Here is a 19,936-nt window from a genome sequence, read left to right on the forward strand (position 1 = left end):
GCGCACACGCGGCATTCTCCTTCTGCCCCTCACTCCCGTCGCGAGCCAGAGCCAGCGACATGAGGACCTCGATCCCACCGGCCGCTGCGATCGCCACGCTGTTCTCGTCGTTGTCAGAGAGGTTCCACAGCGCCCCCGCCGCACGCTCCTTCTGCGCCTCATTCCCATCGCGAGCCAGCGCGATAAGGACCTCGATGCCGCCGGCCGCAACAATCGCCGCCTTGTTGTCGTCGTTGTGAGCGAGGCACCACAGCGCTCCTGCTGCACAATCCTTCTGCCCCTCGTTCCCATCGCGAGCCAGCGACACGAGGACTTCGATGCCGCCGGCCGCAGCAATCGCCACGCTGTTGTCGTCGTCCAGAGCGAGGTTCGCCAGCGCTCCCGCCGCATTCTCCTTCTGCGCCTCATTCCCGTCGCGTGCCAGCGACATTAAAACCTCGATGCCGCCAGCCGCAACAATCGCCGCCTCGTTGTCGTCGTCGTCAGCGAGGTTCCTCAGCGCTCCTGCCGCACGCTCCTTCTGCTCCTCATTCCCGTCGCGAGCCAGCGACACGAGGACCTCCACGCCGCCGGCCGCTGCGATCGCCACGCTGTTGTCGTCGTTGGCAGAGAGGTTCCACAGCGCCCCCGCCGCGTCTTCCTTCTGCGCCTCAGTCCCGTGGCGAGCCAGCGCAATAAGCACCTCGATTCCGCCTGCAGCAGCGATCGCCACCTTGAGGTCGTCGTTGATAGCGAGGTTCCACAGCGCCCCCGCCGCTTCCTCCTTCTGTGCCTCACTCCCGTCGCGAGCCAGCGACACGAGGACCTCGATGCCGCCGACCGCAACAATCGCCGCCTCGTTGTCGTCGTTGTAAGCAAGGTTCGCCAGCGCCCCACAGCGTTCTCCTTCTGCGCCTCACTCCCGTCGCGAGCCATAGCAACGAACAGCTCGATCCCGCCGGCCGCAACAATCGCCGCCTTGTTGTCGTCCTTGGCAGAGAGGTTCCACAGCGCCCCCGCGGCACCCTCCTTCTGCTCCTCATTCCCGTCGCGAGCCAGTGACACGAGGACCTCGATGCCGCCGGCAGCGGCGATCGCCACCTTAAGTTCGTCGTTGGCAGCGAGGCTCCACAGCGCCCCCGCCGCACGCTCCTTCTGCGCCTCATTCCCGTCGCGAGCCAGCGACACGAGGACCTCCACGCCGCCAGCCGCTGCGATCGCCACGCTGTGTTCATCGTTGCCAGCGAGAATCCTCAGCGCCCCCGCCGCACAAAACTTCTGCCCCTCGTTCCCGTCACGAGCCAGCGATACGAGGACCTCGATGCCGCCGGCCGCAGCGATCGCCACGCTGTTGTCGTCGTTGATAGCGAGGTTCCACAGCGCCCCCGCCGCTTCTGCCTTCTGCGCCTCACTCCCGTCGCGAGCCAGCGCGACGAGGGCCTCGATGCCGCCGGCCGCAGCAATCGCCACTCTGCTTTCACCGTCCTCGGCAAGCTCCCGGAGCGTTTCCGCGACGTCCGCCTTCTCGTCCTCGTCTCCAACACGCAAGAGAGCGACGAGCGCGTCCATCCGCCTGCCGCTGGCCTCCTCTCCCGACAGCCGCCTGAGCTCTCCGAGCGCAGCAGCTTGCAGCTCCGAGGAGGCATCGCCAGCGGTCTCCACCAGCCGCGCGAAGGCACCGCGCGGCGCGCAGATCAGGGACCACCGCTTGCACACGGCCGCGTGGCGCAGCCCCGTCTTCTCGAGCACGCATGGCGCAAGGTCCGGGTCCGCGAGGACGTCGGTCGCGACGGCGGGCGGAGGGCTGTGGTGGGCGAGGAGCGCCTCGGCCCTCCTGTTTGCAGCGGGGCTGTCCCGCATCGCGCCGGCGGTGATCGCGATCAGGGCATCGGGCGGAAGAGCGGCGAGCCGCAGCTCGTAGCGGGCGGAGGCGAGCATTTCGCGGTGCGATAAGCGAGAATTCTTTTCCCTGTGATAGTGCTCTATCTCTGTTGTCTTTGGCACCTTGGAGTGCTGGGGGGGGCGACAGGGAGGATGTGGCCCTGAGTTATGTGTACGCCAACTCAGGGTGTGTGGCAGCCAGCCAGCTGGCTGTGTGTCTTGTGAGCTTGTTTGTGTCTGTGTGTCGCTCGTGCGTGTCGTCATCATCTGTCCCGCGTCCACCCATACCGCGCTGGTGTCCAGTCCGAGCCTGATACAGGTAGCTGGGGGAGGCTTTATGAGGTTGCTGAGGCGAAGCCGCCACCGCCACCGCCGCCACCCGCCACCGCCACCCGCCACCGCCTCCGCCTCAGGCGGCGCTCGATGTCGAGCCGCGCAACAAGGCGGCGAGGGAGGCGCTGGGGTCCTGCCGCGCTCGCAGGGCGAGCAGGGAGGCTGCGAGGAGGAGCAAGCGGCGGGTGGCCCTCTCGGTGGCAGAGGTGGAGCTCGCCCTCGACAACGACAGGGCACCCGTTCACAGCAAGAGGTGTGAAGAGACGCTGTTCACAGGTGGAGCACGACCTCGACAACGACGGCCACCCGTTCGTCGCCGCCGCGTGCGCTCCCCGCAGTCTCTCGCCGATTCTCGCTGCAACCTCCCTGCCACCTCGCGGTCGTCCCACTCTCGTCGTTCTCTCCCTTGTCACTTCGTCCTCTGTCGCGTCGCTCTCTTCTGCCTCGTCCGGCGGCCCGCCCAGCGGGAAAAAATTCTTTCGCAAGGCCACAGCGACGAGGCTCCACCGCTGGCGCCGCCCGTCTCGCTGCAACCAAGCAAGATCTGCCCACCCATCCCGCCTTTGCCACGATGCTGCGGAAGCAGGCGCGGATGCGGCGCGAGTACATGCAGAAGCGGGCGGCGGACGCAAAGGAAGCGTCGACCGCCGACCGCAAGCGCAAGCTGCGCACTGCCGTCGATGAAGGCCGTACGGTGCCGACAGAATTGCGCGGCGAGGCGGACGCGCTGCTCGCCGAGATGGAGCTGAACGGCGCGCCGGGGCCAAGCTCCTCCACCCCCGACCTCGACTCCGAGTACGCGAGCGCGGGCGTCGCCGACCCGCGGATCCTGCTCACGACCTCGCACGACCCCAGCTCGCGGCTGGTGCAGTTTCTCAAGGAGATGAAGCTGGTCTTCCCAAACACGTCGCGGATGAACCGCGGCGGCCACACCGTCAAGCAGATCGTCGAGACCTGCCGCGCCGACGGCTTCACCGACTTGGTTGTGCTGCAAGAGCACCGTGGCGTGCCCGACGGGTGAGAGTGTGCCGCCTCTCCCGGACGCCTCGGCCGCAGCCTCCTCCGCGCGACGGCCGCTGCCGCTGCGCCCCCAAACCCGCTGTCCAGCACTCCCCCTCCTGGCTCCCACGCGTCTGGATGCCGCTCGCCCCTGCGCCCCTGCGCCACTGCTGCCCTCCCCCGTCCCTGCGCCTTCCACTGCTGCCGTCCCCCGTCGCCGCCCCTCACGCTCACCGCCCACACCCCTGCGGTTGGGCAGGCTCGTCGTGTCGCACATGCCCCACGGGCCCACCGCCTACTTCGGCCTCGCCAACGTCACCATGCGCCACGACATCGAGGGCGCGACAAACATGTCCGAGGTGCCCTCTCCCTCTCTCCTCTCTCCCCCCTCTCTCCTCCTCCTCCTCTCTCTCTCTCCTCTCCCTCGCTCGCTCGCTCGCTCCCCCCCCCCCCCCCACCCCACCCCACCCCCACCCCACCCCTCCCCACCTTCTGAACCCTCCCCTAAGCCCTCCCCAAGCCTCCCCAAGCCCTCTCGGAGCCTTCTCGGAACCGCCTCGCAGGCGTACCCGCACCTTGTGATCGACAACCTGACGAGCAAGGTTGGCGCGCGGGTGGCGACGATCCTGAAGCGCGCCGCGCCGCCGCTCGAGAAGAGCGCCGAAGAGACCCCCCCGCGAGGACCCGAACCCTCGCCCACGAGCGCAGGCACCTCTTCCCGGTGCCCAAGCCCGACTCCAAGCGCGTCGTCTCGCTTGTCAACCGCGCCGACCTGCTCTCCTTCCGCCACCACGTGTACGCAAAGGAGAAGGCGGACGTCCACCTGTACGAGGCGCCAGCGTCCCGCCGAGATTGCGCCGAGATTGCATCGCGGGTGCGCCGAGGAGGCCGGCCCGCCACTCCGACCAGCCGCCGGCCGGCTCGCGGTGATCAGCCTGCACGCCCGCCGCACCGCGCCGCACCGCCCGCGATCGTGCGCATTTGTGTCGCTTTCCGCCCGCCCGCGTGCGGTTCGTCGCGCCGCGCCGCGACGCCCTCGTGGCCTCAGCAATCGGCCTCACCGGACCTCAGGTTGGGCCGCGGTTCGACTTGCGGCTCTACCAGATCAAGCTCGGCACCATCGACCAGGAGGAGGTGGAGAACGAGTGGGTCTTGCGGCCGTACATGAACACGGCGAGCAAGAGGAGGGCGCTCTGAGGGACAAAATCCGGTTGTCGCTCGCGGCGGGCGGTGCGCGGAGCGTGGAGTTGCGGAACACTCAGGCGATTTTTGGGCCGGGACCTTATTTACAAATTCCCGTGTGTACGGCGCCAGCGGCGTGCAGCGCGAGCGCCAGCGACCAGCGAGCCCAGCGTCCAGCGGAGATCGGCTCCCCCAACCCCCCCACCCCCCCACTCCCCGCATGCAGCTACGGCTTTAGGCCTAGGGGGCAGTAATGAGTAAATAAAAACGGACACCTCTCTACTGTGAGATGGGTAAAAAGGAACAGGCCCCCGCCCTTGCGATCTTTGTGCAGGGTTCTTTGTTTAGGGCAGACACAGCGTCCTAATCTAAAATCTGAGGATTCAGGATTGAGGGGCTTGCTTCAGAGTTCAGTGAGGCCAAAGTGAGTTTATGGATGTGTGAGAACAGTGCGGGACACGAGGAGTCACGCGGACCGACTCGTCGGCGACTCTGCTGGAGCGGCCGCACACTCGGCTCGCTCCCCCCCCCTGCACATCTAAAGCCATGGCCGCCCCCCCCCCCCCCCCAGCAGCAGCGCTCTGCTGCTGGGGGGGTCCGGACCCCCCCCCCCCCAGCAGGAGCGCTCTGCCTGTGGGGGGTGCTGGCATCTCTGTACAGACAGCAGCTCGGGTAAGTAGCCATCGCCGACGGCAGAGTCGTGGAGGCGCCTCAGGGCGCGTCGGTGCTCTTCATCTCGCACCAGTGGCTCTCCTTCGCCTCACCGGATCCCGCGTGCGTGCAGTTGCGCGCACTGCAGAGGGTTCTGCGCGCACTTGTCGAACAGGGGGGCGCTGCAATTTCCGCCCTCTTTGACCCGGACGACTGGGACGCCTTCGCAAAGGGGGTGGACAAGAGGAAGGTGAAGAGCTCGCACGCGCAGGCCCTGACGGCGCTGCAGAAGCAGCTGACGCCGGAGAAGTTCGCCGCCGAGATCGAGGGGGCCTTCATCTGGCTCGACTACGTCAGCATCCCGCAGCAGCGCGGCGGCGGCTTCTGAGCATTGCTAACTTTCACGAGCTCGTTGACTCAGGGGCCGGCTCGAGGAGATGGCGAACTTCCTCACGCCGCACAGCATGAACCCGCTCGTGCTGACGGGGCGGCCGAGGCTCGCCGTCGAGGAGTTCGCGGACTTTTGGTCCTTTCGCGCAAACACGCGGAGCGGGAGCGTGGCGTGCGGCAGCTTACCGACGAGGCCGACCGGCCGCAGTGCGAGGCGGTGCTGCGCAAGATGTGGCTCGCAAAGATGGAGAGCTGGCCGCGGGCGGGCAGCGCATGATGACCACCCTCTTCGGCGTCGTCGAGGCGAAGCTGCTGGCGTCGGCGGTGGACGGGCCGCTGCGCATCGTCGACGCCGCGGGCGCGCCCGCGACGTGGGATTCGATCTCTCGCGCCTGGACGCTCGGCGACCTCTCCTCTGGCGGCGGGCAGGAGCATCCGATCGGCGCGCCCATCGTCGCGGCCATGCTCGGCGACGCGGCGCTGCTGCGCGAGGCCTTTGACGAGCGGGGTGCCGACGTGGCGGCGAGGCATGCGGCGACCGCGGGGCGACGACGGTGATGCACGCGGCGGGGGCGGGGGCCGCCGACGCAGTCGACTTCCTGCTGAACCACGCGAAGGCGCGCGGCCTCTCCCGCCTCGTCGACGACGGAACGAGCAAGCTCGGCATCACTCCCCTCGACCGCGCCGTCCGCTGCGGCCATGCGGACGTTGTGAGGCTGCTGCTCCGCCACGGCGCGAGCGTGCCACTCGGGCTGCACGCCGCTGCACGCCGCCGCGGAGATGGGGCGGTGCGAGTGCGCGGCCGCGCTGCTCCAGGCCGTCGCGGATGTGGATGCGGCGAACCACGACGGCGCGACGCCGCTGCATCTGTGCGCGAGCGGCTTCACGCTCTTTGGCTCGCAGGCGGGCAAGGCCGACGTGGCGAGGCTGCTGCTCGGCCATGGTGCGAGGCGGGACGTCCGCAACCGAGACGGGCGCACCGCACTCGACGTCGCCGCCGCCGAAGCCAACGCCGCTGTGGCCGCGCTGCTGGGGGGAGGGTGTGGATAGGTTGAGATTCGCCAAGTTTACAACGCAAGTCTTCTGGAGAGCATTTTTCCAAAAGCCCCAAGGGTCCCGAATTTCGCCGTCGAAGGGGCAAGGGACGTGTCCAACGATCGCCGGACGCCGCGCCACGAAGCACGATCCCCTCACCGATTGCGGCGAGGCGGCGCGTTCTGCTGCAAAGCTGGCTCCGCTCTGTGCGTGGCGATGCAGAGGGGGGGGGCCTGCGCACGTTCCGAGGAACAGGAGGCTCTCCCCCTCCCCCGGCCCGAGCAGCTACGCATGTGGAAGGCAGCCACCGCCGCCGCCGCCGCCCGCACCGCCGCCCGCGCACCGCTCTGCCGCCGCGCAACGCCGCCGCCCCCCAACGGAATCCCGCCCCCAACGGAACACCCGATGTGTGAGTCGGAGTGAGTGAGTATTCACACACACACAATCACACAATCACACAGACACAGACACAGACACAGATACACAGACACAGACACACACACACACACACACACACACACACACACACACGATGATTAATAATTAATAACGGCGTCTCTGTCGGCACTAGGGGGGGGACGGTACTACGCGAGTACGCCGACATGCCACTCTTGCTCGCCGCCGCCGCCTCGCCGAGCGCGTCTGGCGAAGCTGGCACTGTGTGCGCCGACATTGTCGGCCCGCTGCAGGCGCAAGTCGCGGCGCAGGCGCGCCAGATTGCGGCGCTGGAGAACAAGCTTGCCGAGGGTGCTGCGCACAGACGAGCCCTCCCAGACTGGTACACCTACCTCTACGAGTATGACACGCCGCCGCCGCCTCCACCGTCGTCCCGGCCGACTCCCCGCGCGGCGCCGCCGTTGCCGCCTCCGCCGCCGCCCGTCCCCCTGGCCGGCTCTCCCCCACCTCCGCCTCCGTGTTGCGCGTGCTCGGGGCCGCCGCCGCCATCGCCGCCGCCATCGCCGCCGCCATCGCCGCCGCCATCGCCGCCGCCATCGCCGCCGCCATCGCCGCCGCCATCGCCACCGCCGTCCCCTGCGCCGCCATCGCCACCGGCGGCGAGCCCGCCCTCGTGCGCTGAGGTGCCCAACTTCACTCCGTGTGACCCCTGCCAGTCGGACGCGCCCCTCGTTGCGCCGCCGGGCGCGGCCGCCTCTTTCGTGGTTCGGCAACACGTGAACATCTGCGGCGCCACGCGGGGCTCTTTCAGATACCACGTGTGCGTGGACGGAGAGTGCGTCCCCTTTGATAATTACGCGTGCCCGATCGTCGGCCAGTACAAAACCACGGACATCATGGAGTTCCCCGACATTGGGACACCCATGCCGGGCCCGTGCAACGGCAAGGTGTGCACGGCGTGCGAATGGTGCCACGACGTGAGCAGGTGCACGCCCTTGGGTGAACCCCCTTAGCGGCCGGGTGCGAGACCCTGGCTCGGCGCCCGTCGATAGAGATACCCTTTTTAGGAATGAGTTCACAGAAATGTAATGAAAGCGTCGAAAATGTCGCCCAAAAAGCGCCTCGAGTTTTTGTTGCAGCGGTTCCCCACAGCCGGCGCGCGCTGCCAGGACGCACCGCTCGCGTGTCGCGTGTCGGCGGCATTCCCTCCCTGGCACCCAGTGAGTGCCGCGAATCGACCAGACTAGGATCGACGCAGCGCTTGCTGTGGGGCTGCAACAAACTAGCCCAGGCAAAATACGTGCTTTCTGTGGCCGCACTGCTGGGGGGAGGGTGTGGATAGGTTGGGAGGCGCCTCTTTTACAACTCAAGTCTCAAGTCCTCTGGAGAGCATTTTCCCAAAAGGGTCATAGAGCAGACATCATCCTGGGGAGATTGGGCGACAACCCGACGGGCAGACCCCGCCCCGCTCGCAGGGCGTGCACCACACAGCACACAGGCATATAAAAGAAAGAAAGAAAGAAAACGTACAACCCAAGGGAGGGATGGGAGGACGGCACGCCGCCACCACACAGGTTTTGTTGCGCTTACCCGGCCCAGGCCGACCATCAAAACGCCCTGCTAAGTCTTTCGTGCAAAGGTATCTTTTTTTTTGTTGGGGGGGACGGACGACGACCAGCAGCGATGTGGGGCACTTCAGTATATCCACTCCGCACACCACCCCCACGACCCGCCCGACTACGGCTCGCCCCGCACACCCGACCGTCGGCCGATCCGCCTCGTCGCCGCGGCCCTCCCGACCGGTTGCACACAGGGATTTTAAGGAGAGGGGTGTGATGCGCTAGCCGTCGCCCACCCTTGGGCGTCCGCCTCTTCCTATCACAGGCTTATTTATTGGGAAGGCTGGCGAATTTCTCTCTTTTTCCCCGCCGTTGCAAAGATCACATTTTCCACTCCAGCTCCGGTGCTCAAGGGAGGGGGTGACGCCGGCGACGTGGCGGAAGAGATGGCGAGGGCGAGTGAGGAGGCGCTCGGATACCGGCAGCCGTGCGAGCTGAAAGAGCAAGAGCCCCCGAGCGGAGTAGCGAGACCTCAACTGGCGACACGCGAGGAGGTGGGAGGGGTAGTCTAGTGCCGGGGCTAGGAGAGATGGAGGGCTCGCCCCCGAGGCACGGCGCGTGGGTAAGAGACGCCGAACTCCAGGAGGATCCGCTTACGCGCTTCCTACTGCGGTGGGACGAGTTTGAGGTCGGGACACGGGCGCTGCCCGACAGAAACGGGACGCAGGTCATGATGGGCAAGGATAAAGGGCCGCTCGGCTCAGGGAAGGGCCGTGAGCTCAACGCGGAGGTGGCCAGGATATGCCTCGCGCTGCACAGAGCGCGGCCATTCACGCACCTCGCTGCGACGGATGGAGGGAGAGACGCGCCGAATAAGTGGGTGGGGGATAGGTTCGTACCGCGACCGGTAGTGTCGTATGGGGTGTACGAAGGGCCGGCCCGATTCGGGAGACCCGTCGAGGGATCTGGACAGCTCGAGAGCGGGGACGATGAGCTGCGGCTCGCGTTTGGGCAGGGGCTGTGGGGCGGCAGACTGCCAGACGACTGGCAGGTGATAGACGCGGAAATGTACGCGGTGCTGGCTTACCTGCGTAAGATGGCGACGTCGGAAGATGCGGCGGACAGGAGGTGCCTCGTCTTGAGCGACTGCAAGCCCGCGCTACAGCAAATCGAGGCGGCGTACCGAAGAGGCCCTCTTGAGGGGCTCAGGGAGTGGGATCGAGGAGGGGCATATCCTTGAGCGAGGGATGTTAGAGGGGATATGCCGATATCGCGCCCAGCTCGAATCTGTCACGTTCCTGTGGGTATACCGAGCCACGCGGGGTGCGCTAGCAACGCCTACGCCGACGCCGCGGCGACTGCATACATGGGGGCCAGCGAGATTGAGGATGCCACCTCCGTCATCCGAGGAGCAGTGAGGACACGCCCGTGCCTATACACGGACCGCCGGAGGACGGCAGGCGGAGAGTGGAGGGGAGACGTACTGGACCGGAGGACCTATTACGCCACACGCGGCCACACGAACGAGTGGGTGCGAGGACGGCTCGGCGAGGGGCTCACGGCGGGGTCGCACACGGCGGGGGTGCCTGGGCCGCTGTGGAGCGATGTGGTCAGGGGAACGACGAGACACAAATGGGACACGCGTCAGCGGATCAAGGATCAGCACGGCGAGCGTGAGATACAATTCGCCGACGTGGATGATCACGTCATGGGAGCGCGGGTGCGGCAGCAGGCGGGGGTGCCACACGGAGCGCACCACGAGAGGATCATGCAGGGAGAGGCGGGGAGAGAGACCCCGGGCGCCGCCACGAGGAGCGAACTCAGGGGCTGCCTCGTATGTAAGGCCGCGAGGGACGCGGCGAGGAGGGCGGCACTAAAGCGGGACCCGCTGTGTCCGATCGTGCGGAAAGCCGCGCAGCAATGGACCGAGGAAGATGAGAACCCGCCTAGGGCGACAATGGCGCACTTGCTTAGCGGCGCCTGCCTGGGGAATAGGGAGCAGGCCAGATGGTTCCTCAGAGTAGCGCGAGCGCAGACGGGGACGGCGATCAGCAAAGTAGCACAGGCGGCACCCGACTCCAAGGATACACTGAAGACGCTGAGGATAGCGCATGTCGCTGCGCTGAAGGGCTCACGCTATAGGGTGCTGGATGAGGACGGGTACGAGGCACTAGCCCCAGCCGTCGGGGGGGTGTTGCCAGCACTGGTAGATGACCTCTCGGAGAAGAGCCGGAGGGACCTTGGCGCCGGGGTCACGAGGAACTTGCAAGTCGTGGCCGAGGCGGCGACGGGAGCGGTGCAGAGGTGGATCCAGTTCAACGATGAGGCTACCGCGCGCATAATGAAGAGAGAGGAACACATTGAGTGGCTGAGGAAGCTCTTCGCTGGGTGGAAGGAGGCCCGGCCAGCCTTGAGGGAGTCGCGGAGGAGGAGGGATAACAGAGGTAACGTGGGGACGGGCCAACAGCCAGTGGGACGAACGAGGACGGTCGCATTTGCGCGAGGCGAGGCGAGCATTCAGACGCGTTGCATGCGCCATGACTCGCGCCAGCGCGTGCGGGAGCTCCTGGCTGAGCGTTGAGTCCAGGCGAGTTGCGCTGGCCACGATCGCTACGCCGAGCCGAGCTGACGCGCCGAGGCGCCGGCCAGTCGCAGCCGTGAGGCATGCCACAGCAGCAGAGGCAACTGCCACCCATTGGGCGGGCAGACAGAAGGCCAGGGCAGCACTGGCAAGTGCAACGCGCCTCATGTCGGAGAGCGACCGTGCCTCGTTCGCCGCTTATGATGTAGAGTTTGTTGTAGAGATTTCACGCTGTAGAGGGCCTCTACATCGCTCTACATCTGCATCGCTCTGTGCCGCGGCGGATGTAGAGCTCTACAGCTCTACAGCGCTCCAGAGCGCTCTACAGCTCTACAGCTCTCCAGCGCTCTACACTCTACATCCTCTACATCGACCCTATCCAGTGCTCAAGTGCTCAAACGACGTTTGTGCCGCGTCCCGTGCCCCCGAGTTCATTTTATAAAAGCTAACGAAGGGAACACTTGACGGTCGCGGCCTTCCGACTCGCGCCTCCGCCTCACTGGCACTATTGTAGCCCTGGCCGGTGCGCGTGTGAAGTTTAAGTTCCGGAGTAAAAATTCGAACGCGTTCTCCCACGGTGACAAAAAATGTCCACCTCAGAGGCACCTCCGGAGGCAGGCCGCCGCACGCCGGCGACACAGCTCCAGCTGTCGAACTGACCCGCAGCTCCTCTCAGAGCGGGAACTGTGACAAAAGTTGACTGAGGCGGTTGTCAGGAACCATCATACGGATCACATGGTGGCTCTCTCATGACGGGAGACCGACCGACCACTCCTGGGTGGCACTGCCACCGGTGTCGCTCGACGTCCTGTCGACAGCGTGCCGACAGCGACACAGACCATGTGGGACGCGTCGAGTATCGACCTCTACTGCTTACCCAGCCTTCGAGTGTATCCTGGCTGTGGCCCCACACCCACTGGTGTCCATCTCAGAGACCGCAGGAGGTCATGAGGGTCGACGGGAGTGCCAACCGCCCACAATGCCTAAATAAACACCCAGCCCAGTACGGCTTTTCTGGTTAACCGCCGGTACGTACCGTCTGCGGACGCGGACCCGTGCGCTACCCTCGCGATATACGTGTGTCGATGTGTCCTCGCCGCTGTGCGCTGTCCGAGCTGACGCGCGGGAAAATGGAAAATGGTGTGCGTCGGTGTCGGGGGCACACGCGTCAAGCCACAAGGGATCTTGCTCGGTCGGCAGGCTGCAGGCTGGCCTATCTAACCAAGGCGGGAGAGGCGCGCGGCCGACCGGGCGAACCGCCCACTCACGCCGCGGCGGCCGCAGGAGCCACCCTTGACTGCGCCAGCTTCGAGGCGGGCGCCGCCCCTGCCGCCTTGTCGGCGGGCGGCTCGACCGGCGCCGCGGCGCCCTCCGCATCGGCAGAGGCGGCCTCCGCCGGCTTTGCCGCCGCCGCCTCCCCCTCCGCACACGCCGCCGCCTCCCCCCCCTTGGCTGCCGGAGCCCCCTCGGCGGCCGCCTCTGCCGCCGCCGCCTCCCTCTCGCCCTCCGAACCCTCCGCCGGTGCCGGTGCCGCCGCCGGTGCCGCCGCCGCCTCCGTCGCCGCCTCTGCTGCCTCCGCCGCCGCCTCTGCTGCCTCCGCCGCCGCCGGTGCCGCCGCCGCCGCCTCGGCGGCGCCCGCCGCCGGCGCCTCGCCCTTGGCAGCCGCCTCCGCGGCCGCCGCCGCCTCGCGTGCCGCCTTTGCGGTCTCCTCCGGCGTCTTGGCGTCCCCCTTGTGCGCGGCAGAGGCAAAGGCGATGAGCGAGGGGGAGGAGCGATCCCCAGTGTACCTGATGGGGCCGCGGGGCACGTGCGGAGGAGGCGGCGGCGGCGGTGCGGTGCTGGCCGCCCATTCGTGTCGCGGCATTCTCGCGGTGGTGGCGCCGGGCCCCGGCCGTGCTCTCTGCCGCGGGGCGGGCTGGTGCTTGTGCGCGCACTCGAGGTGGTTTCCACCGACAACAAACCGCACAGTCGGCAGCGCCTGCACCTGCAGCGCCTCCGCGATGAGGGCGCCGCCGGCGATCGCCTGTGATAGGGCACGTCACTCGCCTTTGGACGGTGTCTGTATGGAAGAAAGGTGTTTTGGGGTAGAAAGGTGTCTCGCCTGCAGGTTGAGCGCGCCGACGCGGACGCCCGAAGGCTTGAGCGCCGTCGCCGCCTCCTTGAAGGCGCCAACCATCGACTTGCAGTGCGCGCACGCATGCCTACGTCATGAACACACCAATCAACGTCGGGGCGTGTCGACGGTATCGTGCGGTGGAGCACCGCTCGAAGACCAGGGCTACGAATGCAGAGGCTACAGCTGGATGCGTGCACGGATCTGCACTGCGCATCTAGGCACGCGTTCCCGTAAAAGGCGACGAGCACGCCCTCCTCGCCGCTGAGCCACTCCTGTCCTCGGACGCGGCGGCGGTGGGCGATGCCGCGGCGGGGAAGAGAGGCAGCGGCGAGGAGAGAGGCAGCGGCGAGGAGTGAGGCAGTGGAGGAGTGGTGCTCGCCTTTGCGTCGTCGAGGGACAGCTCGGTCACGTCCGAGCCGGCAAATTCGGACGCGTCCGCCATCAGCTGCTTCTGCAGCTCCTCGACCGTCTTGACCTGAGCCTCCACCCCAATAGCACTGAAGGCCGCCTTGAGCCTCGCCATTGCCTCCTCGGGTCCCTGCGCGACGGCGCTCTCGCCCTCCGCCGCCACACGCTGGACCACGGCGCTCGCCTCCTCGCGACTGGCGCCCGCCTCCACCAGCACGCCGACCAGCTTCTCCTCTGCGACACCCTCGGCCGCTGAGACCACTAGCACGTGCGACAGCCCGGCGGCGGCGGCTGGCGCCGCCTCAGGCGCCGGCTCAGCCGGCTGACCGGCGCGCCGGAGCGCCGCGGCGTCGGCGCCGAGCGCCAGGCACGAGAGGATGAGGGAGCCAGCGAGGCGATGCATCATTCGAGGAGCCGTAAGCGAGGCGTGCGGTGCGGCGTGTGGTGACGCAGATCGGGCTCTCAAAAAAAGAAAAAATAATGAATACACCTCCAACAGGCCAGGGGAACTTAGGGCGATCGGTCTGTCGCTCGCGGCCAGCACCGGCGTTCTCAGGCCAGTGCAGCCGCGGGAAGTGCGGAGCCTGGCAAGACGACTGGTTGGCTCGACGGACCTTCTTGGACGGGTTTCCGGTGGGAGGGGGAGGACTATCTCGTCAACGACATTGCACCGGGGCCGACACAGTCGGGGGGGCAAGCGATGAAGGCGTACGCCTGCTGTGTGAAGAGGCGGGTGGCATCGGCGGGCCCGCTATCCGAACACAACTCGGCCTTTGATATCCGGTCAGTGTGGGACCGAATCGAGAGGGACCGGGTGAGGGGGGAGGCGACGCGACTACTGCGCAGTCTACGGCCTGATGCGGGGCGGGGGGGGGGGGAGAGGCGGAGCCCTCGGCGAATCCGGGCCCTGCCCCCCCCGCCTTCCCGAGGGGAGACGAGAGCTAGGCCCCCCCCCACGAGCGGGGTGGACGGCCGACGCGTGGAACCACGGCTGGAACGGCCGCAGGGGCAGGGGGCCGCCCCCGAGGCCCCGCTCCAGGAGCTGTGGCGGCCGGCACCGCCACCAGGCCCGCCCCCACCACCACCGCCTCCGCCCCCGCCGTTGGAGCGACCGCTGGGTCGAGGGGCCGCCCCTGAGGCCCCATACCAGGCGGTGCGGCCGCCAGTACCGCCACCGCTTCCGCCACCCCCGCCCCCACCTCCGCCCCCGCCGCCGGCGTGGCCGTCACCGTACGAATCCGTGCGGACCTGGGGGAACCCGGAGCCGCTCCGTCGGAGGTTGGAATACCCGGGGGAGGGGACCGAGGGGTGGGAGTCGCCGCAAAATGATAACGGGTACGCCGGCGAGCCGAAAGGCCGAGACCGGAGGACCCCAGGTGGAGCTTGGGGTCAGTTGTCGGAGGAGGCGAGAGATGAGCTGACGCGGCCTCTACGAGTGGAGTCGGGAAGTACGAGCTCGCCGGGGGTGGACCCGTCGCGGCGGCAGCTGGACCGCTGCGATCTACGACGAGGAGGGCCACGCCTCCCCGAGCCTGAAGAGGAGCCGGCGGAGGGGAGGGGCGAGCCGAGAACGATAGAGAGGCCGCGGGCGCGGGCGCGACTCGTCGACCAGGGAGAGCGGGCCCGACCTCCCTGGGAGGGATGCAGGCGACACGACACAATGCGCCGCCGCCCTCGCCTGGGGAAACTTCAGCAGGACAGTCGACGCTCTCGGAGGCGGCAGTACCAGTCGGAGGTGAAGCGGAGGTGAGACCTCGGCCAAAGAAGAGACATCAGAAACGGCTACAGCGGCCGTCACACCTCACACGACGCTCGGCTGGCGAATAAAAGAGCGAATCAGGGAGAACCGGAGCCCCGGGGGGGCGAGCGGTGGAACCATGAGACGGGATACTGAGCGAGGACCTGTGTACGTGCGTGGTGTACAGTGTCGTGTCTACTAGCTCCGAGTAGAGGGGGCGTTCTGAAGTTAAGGGGAGACCCGGTACACGGAACTAACCCTCGGAGACCCGTGTTTACTTTACGGCCCTTGCCCTGCGAACGCACACCCCCAGGGCTAGGGCTCTCTTGCCCGCAACCCGATGCCAATCATCCGGCCCGCTGGGTGCGCTTCTTAGCTCCCCGGCCCTGGATGTGCGGTTGCTGACTGCACTCCAAGTGCTCCAAGTGCTAAGGTAAGGTAAGGTAAGGTAAACTTCTCCACACACACGAGGTGGTGGGGCAAGGGGGGGCAACCCTCGCGTCTCCACGTCTAACGACAGGAGCCCCACGGCATTTAAAGTGCAAGGCCCGGTGCGCGTGGGTGAGCGGTGTGTGTGTGTGTGTGTGTGTGTGTGTGTGTGTGTGTGTGTGTGTGTGTGTGTGTGTGTGTGTGTGTGCGTGTGTGTGTGTGTGTGTGTGTGTGTGTGTGTGTGTGTCTCACGTCACTGCATCCTCTGCCGGTTCCTCCCGTCGCCTCTTCTTTGTTCGAATGTTTTTCAATCCATCCTTCACGAAGCCCTCCCATGTGGCTAGCGTTCTTTGCGAATGTCTCGAGATGGCCAGCAGGCGCTGTCTGCTCGCGGCCTGTGCGGGCCGCTCGTCCTCCTCGCCCTTCTTTCGTCCTCCCGTCCCTCCCCTCCACCATGGCCTCCTCGGCACTTCTTTCTCCATCCGCCTCGCCCTGCCTTTTCGTGTCGTGCCGTTCGCCCTCCATTCGGTGACTTCCATGGCTGTCCGCCTCCTTTTGGGTGGCGCTCTCGATACCGTTGCGCGTCAACCTCGACGTCGCTGTCGCCCTCCCCGTCCCCGTCGTCGCCCATGCCTCGGTTCGCGTCATTGGTAGCGTTTCCGTTGTTCCCTCGTGCTCCGCCGTCGCCCTCTCTGCTCGGGCCATTCGCGATTTCGCTCCTCCTGCGTGTCGCCCCTCCGTCTCCTCCCCTGCCTTCGTCGTCATCGTCGCTGTCGCGAAAGCCCGGCTCCGGCCCCTCGATTCCCTCGTCTATCCCCTCCGCTGTGCTCCCCCGACGCTTTTCCAAGTGCTGTACTCCAAGTCGGGTGCTGTATGCCCCACAACGTACAAGAGAGCACACAGGCCCAACTGACAGACGATAGACCGAACCGCATGCACACATGCGCGATGAACCCATGCAAAACACCAAAGACAGGTTTGTGACCTCGGCACCACCGCTAAACCTCCTCCACCGCCCCCGCTCCTCCCTCCAGCCGACGCGCCCCGCCAACGAGCGTCACCTCGGCGCCCGCGCGGCAGCCTGTCGACACGCGCGACACCGGAACCGCCGGCGGCGACGAGGCGAGGCCGCCGCTCAAGCAGCGGAGGGAGCCCGCTGCGCCGCCGGCCCAGCCGAGGCGCAGCTGCTGCGACCTCCCCGCCGGCGCCACGCGCAGCCCGGGCAGGGAGCCGACCGTGTCCTGCGCCTCCTCCCCGTCGGACGTCACGTCCGAGGTGCGGCGCACGCTCGAGCGGTGGCCCGAGGCGCCCGAGCGGGCCGAGCCGTGCCGCGACGAGAGGTGGATCGACGAGGCGAGCACCGCCGCCGTCTTCGCGGCGGCGGCGTTGAGCCGGCCCGCCGCGGCGTGCCGGGCGCCCATGCGCTTGCTCGCGCCCATCGCCTTGGCGGCGAGCGCGATGCTAATCTCGCGAAAGGGTGTGGCGTGGAAGGCGACGGCGAGGCTCGAGTAGAGCCCGCCCTCCACCAGGTCCTCGGGGGTGGTGGTGAGGAAGTGGGAGAAGGCGACCCCGCCCTGCGCCGGGTCATTCTCGTGGACCGCGAGCAGGCGCATGCCCGCCGCGCGCACGGCCCGCAGGTCGGCGGCGAGCTCGTGGCCCTCCTCCCCCGCAAACGTGCCTCGGCGCAGGTAGAGGAGAAACACCTCGCGCACCAGCGCGGCCGAGTCGGTGAGCGCGGTCCCCGCCGTCGCCGCGTCCGACTCGGAGGAGCAGCCGCTCTCGCACGGCGAGGCGTCGCTCGGCTCCGCAAGCAGCGCCACCGAGAGCTCGCGGAACCGCGACGCGAGCTCCTTGGCCACCGTCCCGGCGCCGGAGTTGTGCCGGCTGAAGCGCAGGCAGACGGGCAGCTCAAAGCTGAGCGCGTCGGCCGAGATCTCGCCGGGGAAGTAGAGCGGCAGCGCGTCGCACGTGGAGGCGTACTGCGGCGAGGCGAGCAGCAGCTGCTCCGCGATCAGCTTGAGGCTCATCTTTTGGAAGTCAGCAATGCGGTGCCACTGAATGGCGCGCCCACCCGCCATGCCCAGCCGGCGGCGGCTGTCAAACACGCGGTCGCGCAGCTCGTCGGGGCACTCGCTCATCGACTCCTCGAGGGTGAGCCCGCCCTTGGCCTCGTTGGCCTCGTGAACGAGCACGATCGGCTTGCGCAGCTGCACCGCGCACCGGATCTCGCGCAGGCAGTTGCGGCTGCTAAAGTAGCCCTTGGACAGGAACATGAGCACGAGCGCGCTCTGCCCAATCTCCGACTCGAGCGCGCTGATGTCGGCGAGGTCGTCGACGTCGAGGAAGATGCGCGAGCCGGGCAGGATCACCTGCAGCGCGCGCTTGATGTTGGCCGCCTGGTCTTGCCCCGTCGACCAAACGTGGCTCACGAACAGATGCCACTTGTCGCCCTGCGCGATGGTGAGCGGCGGCTCGAGCCCATTCTCGACGAGCCGCAGCGTCGGCAGCGTCGTCGCGTACCGGCCGGCCGCCCAGGCGAGGAGGAGGAAGGCGGACACGAGCATCGCCGTGCCAAAGACGACAAACACGAGCGCGGGCAGGTAGCTCGTCCGTCCCATCCCAAAGGTCTCGCACGTGTCGGCCGAGAGGTTGCACACGTTGATGACGAGGGCGGCGATCAGGATCACGAGCAGGCAGACGTGCCCGAGCATCATCATGCGGTCGTCGAGCGGCCGCTTGAACGGCGAGAGGAGGAACTGCATCGTGATGAAGAGGATGGTGACAAGCAGCGCGATGAGCACGCGCAGCTGCGGCGAGCCCTGCGTGCCGATGAGCACAAAGCCGGTGATGGTCAGCCGCCGGAGCAGGTCGAGCGGCTCCCACCAAAAGGTGCGCTGCTCGTACTCGGCCCAGAGGAAGCTGCTCGCGCGCGTCAGCGCGGTCGAGCGCGTGTCGCGGATAGCGCGCTTCGCGGCGAGCAGCAACAGCACGTAGAAGAGCGGCACGCCCACCGGCCAGATGACGAGGAAGACGCACGCCCACAGCTCCACCTCAGCGTACTCGGCAGAGGCGCAGTCGAGGGTGAGGTCGTCCGCGAGGTAGGCGCGGAGCTCGTATGGCTCGTCGGCGGTGCTGAACTCGACGCAGTTGAACGACGAGAGGATCCGCTCCGAGGTGGAGGGCACCACGACAAAGGTGAGGAAGAGCGTGAGCGGCAGCGCGCGCAGCAGGCCCCGCCCCACCACACCCGCCGCCCCGTCCGCGGACGACTGCACCCGCCGCACCTCGAGCGCCGCGCGTGCGGACCCGTTCCTGCCAGCCGTCCGGAAGGAGAGCTGCCGCGCCTGGCGCCGGATCCGCTGGCCGAACGATTCGCTCGCCTCCAGGGCCTCGGCGTCGGAGCTGGTGACACTGACGCTCGAGCCGCGCCCAGGCCCGTCACCCGGCTGCGGCGGCAGCCGCGAGAGGCCCACGGCGTCGAGAAAGGCGATCCGCCCCCGCGGGGAGATGAGGCTGGAGACGCGCTGCAGCATGGCGCGCGGCGTCGTGATGAGCATCGTCGCCACCCGCGGGGACGCCGCCTCGGACATAGGCGGCGGCGGCGGTGGCGGCGGCGGCTCCACGGACTGCGTAGCTTCGGGCGGCGGCGGCAGCGGCGGCGGCGGCGGCGGCGGCGGCAGCAGTGGCGGCGGCAGCGGCGGCGGCGACGGAGGCGGCGACGGAGCGCCCACCGCGCCCGTCACACCCTCGTTGGCGCTCTCCTCGCGCAGCGAGGTCGTCCCGGCAACCTTGCGGCGCGCCGCCCCCTCCTGCACGATGTTTTTGAGGGCGATCAGCGCCAAGACGACGATCGGCCACGTCGACGAGACCGTCAGCCGGACGAGGTACGAGCCGTAGCACGCACCGGGCAGAAAGATGTCGGGAGAGAACGCGGTGATCCACCCAAACAGGCTGAGCAGCGAGTCAAACTGCTCGGGGATGTCCATGTCATAGACGTACGGCACCGCCCAGATGCACTGCACCATCGCGATGATGATCTTCATCTTGCCCGTCATGCCCGACTGCCGCCACAGCAGCGCGTACTTGCGCACAAAGTGCACGACGTCCCTCGCGAGGCGGCGCTTCGGCACCCAGTTCGACGAGATGATCCAAGAGGTGACGCCGACAAGGAGGGCGAGGAAGAGCACGAGCGCCGCAATCTTGGCCAGGGAGACGGCGACGGAGCCGCAGGGCAGGCAAGTGGCCGACCAGACGTCAAA

The 19,936-nt window shown here is 67.6% G+C and overlaps 5 protein-coding genes across 5 annotated transcripts; 3 read left to right on the forward strand and 2 right to left on the reverse strand.

The window, feature by feature from the left end:
• Positions 1 to 2,764: 2,764 nt before the first annotated feature.
• On the forward strand, positions 2,765 to 4,389 carry EMIHUDRAFT_72820 (hypothetical protein; the record flags this gene model as incomplete). The annotated part of the gene is made up of 5 exons (XM_005781911.1): positions 2,765 to 3,210; positions 3,452 to 3,551; positions 3,756 to 3,806; positions 3,896 to 4,009; positions 4,264 to 4,389. 5 exons carry the CDS (start codon positions 2,765 to 2,767, stop codon positions 4,387 to 4,389), a joined length of 837 nt encoding a protein of 278 aa, XP_005781968.1.
• A 1,299-nt stretch (positions 4,390 to 5,688) lies between these two features.
• On the forward strand, positions 5,689 to 6,465 carry EMIHUDRAFT_233929 (hypothetical protein; the record flags this gene model as incomplete). Its single annotated transcript, XM_005781912.1, has 3 exons — positions 5,689 to 5,931; positions 6,033 to 6,155; positions 6,232 to 6,465. The coding sequence occupies 3 exons, from the start codon at positions 5,689 to 5,691 to the stop codon at positions 6,463 to 6,465; spliced, it is 600 nt and encodes a 199-aa protein (XP_005781969.1).
• Positions 6,466 to 9,666: 3,201 nt separating this feature from the next.
• On the forward strand, positions 9,667 to 10,986 carry EMIHUDRAFT_233931 (hypothetical protein; the record flags this gene model as incomplete). Its single annotated transcript, XM_005781913.1, has 1 exon — positions 9,667 to 10,986. The coding sequence occupies one exon, from the start codon at positions 9,667 to 9,669 to the stop codon at positions 10,984 to 10,986; it is 1,320 nt and encodes a 439-aa protein (XP_005781970.1).
• Positions 10,987 to 12,008: 1,022 nt separating this feature from the next.
• EMIHUDRAFT_365869 (hypothetical protein) lies at positions 12,009 to 13,198 on the reverse strand. Its single transcript, XM_005781914.1, has 2 exons — positions 12,830 to 13,198; positions 12,009 to 12,532 (listed from the first exon to the last, which is right to left on the reverse strand). The coding sequence occupies exons 1-2, from the start codon at positions 12,848 to 12,850 to the stop codon at positions 12,251 to 12,253; spliced, it is 303 nt and encodes a 100-aa protein (XP_005781971.1). The 5' UTR covers positions 12,851 to 13,198; the 3' UTR covers positions 12,009 to 12,250.
• A 3,477-nt stretch (positions 13,199 to 16,675) lies between these two features.
• On the reverse strand, positions 16,676 to 19,732 carry EMIHUDRAFT_113759 (hypothetical protein; the record flags this gene model as incomplete). The annotated part of the gene is made up of 1 exon (XM_005781915.1): positions 16,676 to 19,732. One exon carries the CDS (start codon positions 19,730 to 19,732, stop codon positions 16,676 to 16,678), a length of 3,057 nt encoding a protein of 1,018 aa, XP_005781972.1.
• Between the last annotated feature and the right edge of the window lie 204 nt (positions 19,733 to 19,936).

Source organism: Emiliania huxleyi, assembly GCF_000372725.1.
Source record: "Emiliania huxleyi CCMP1516 chromosome Unknown EMIHUscaffold_198, whole genome shotgun sequence".
Taxonomy (NCBI): Eukaryota; Haptophyta; order Isochrysidales; family Noelaerhabdaceae; genus Emiliania; species Emiliania huxleyi.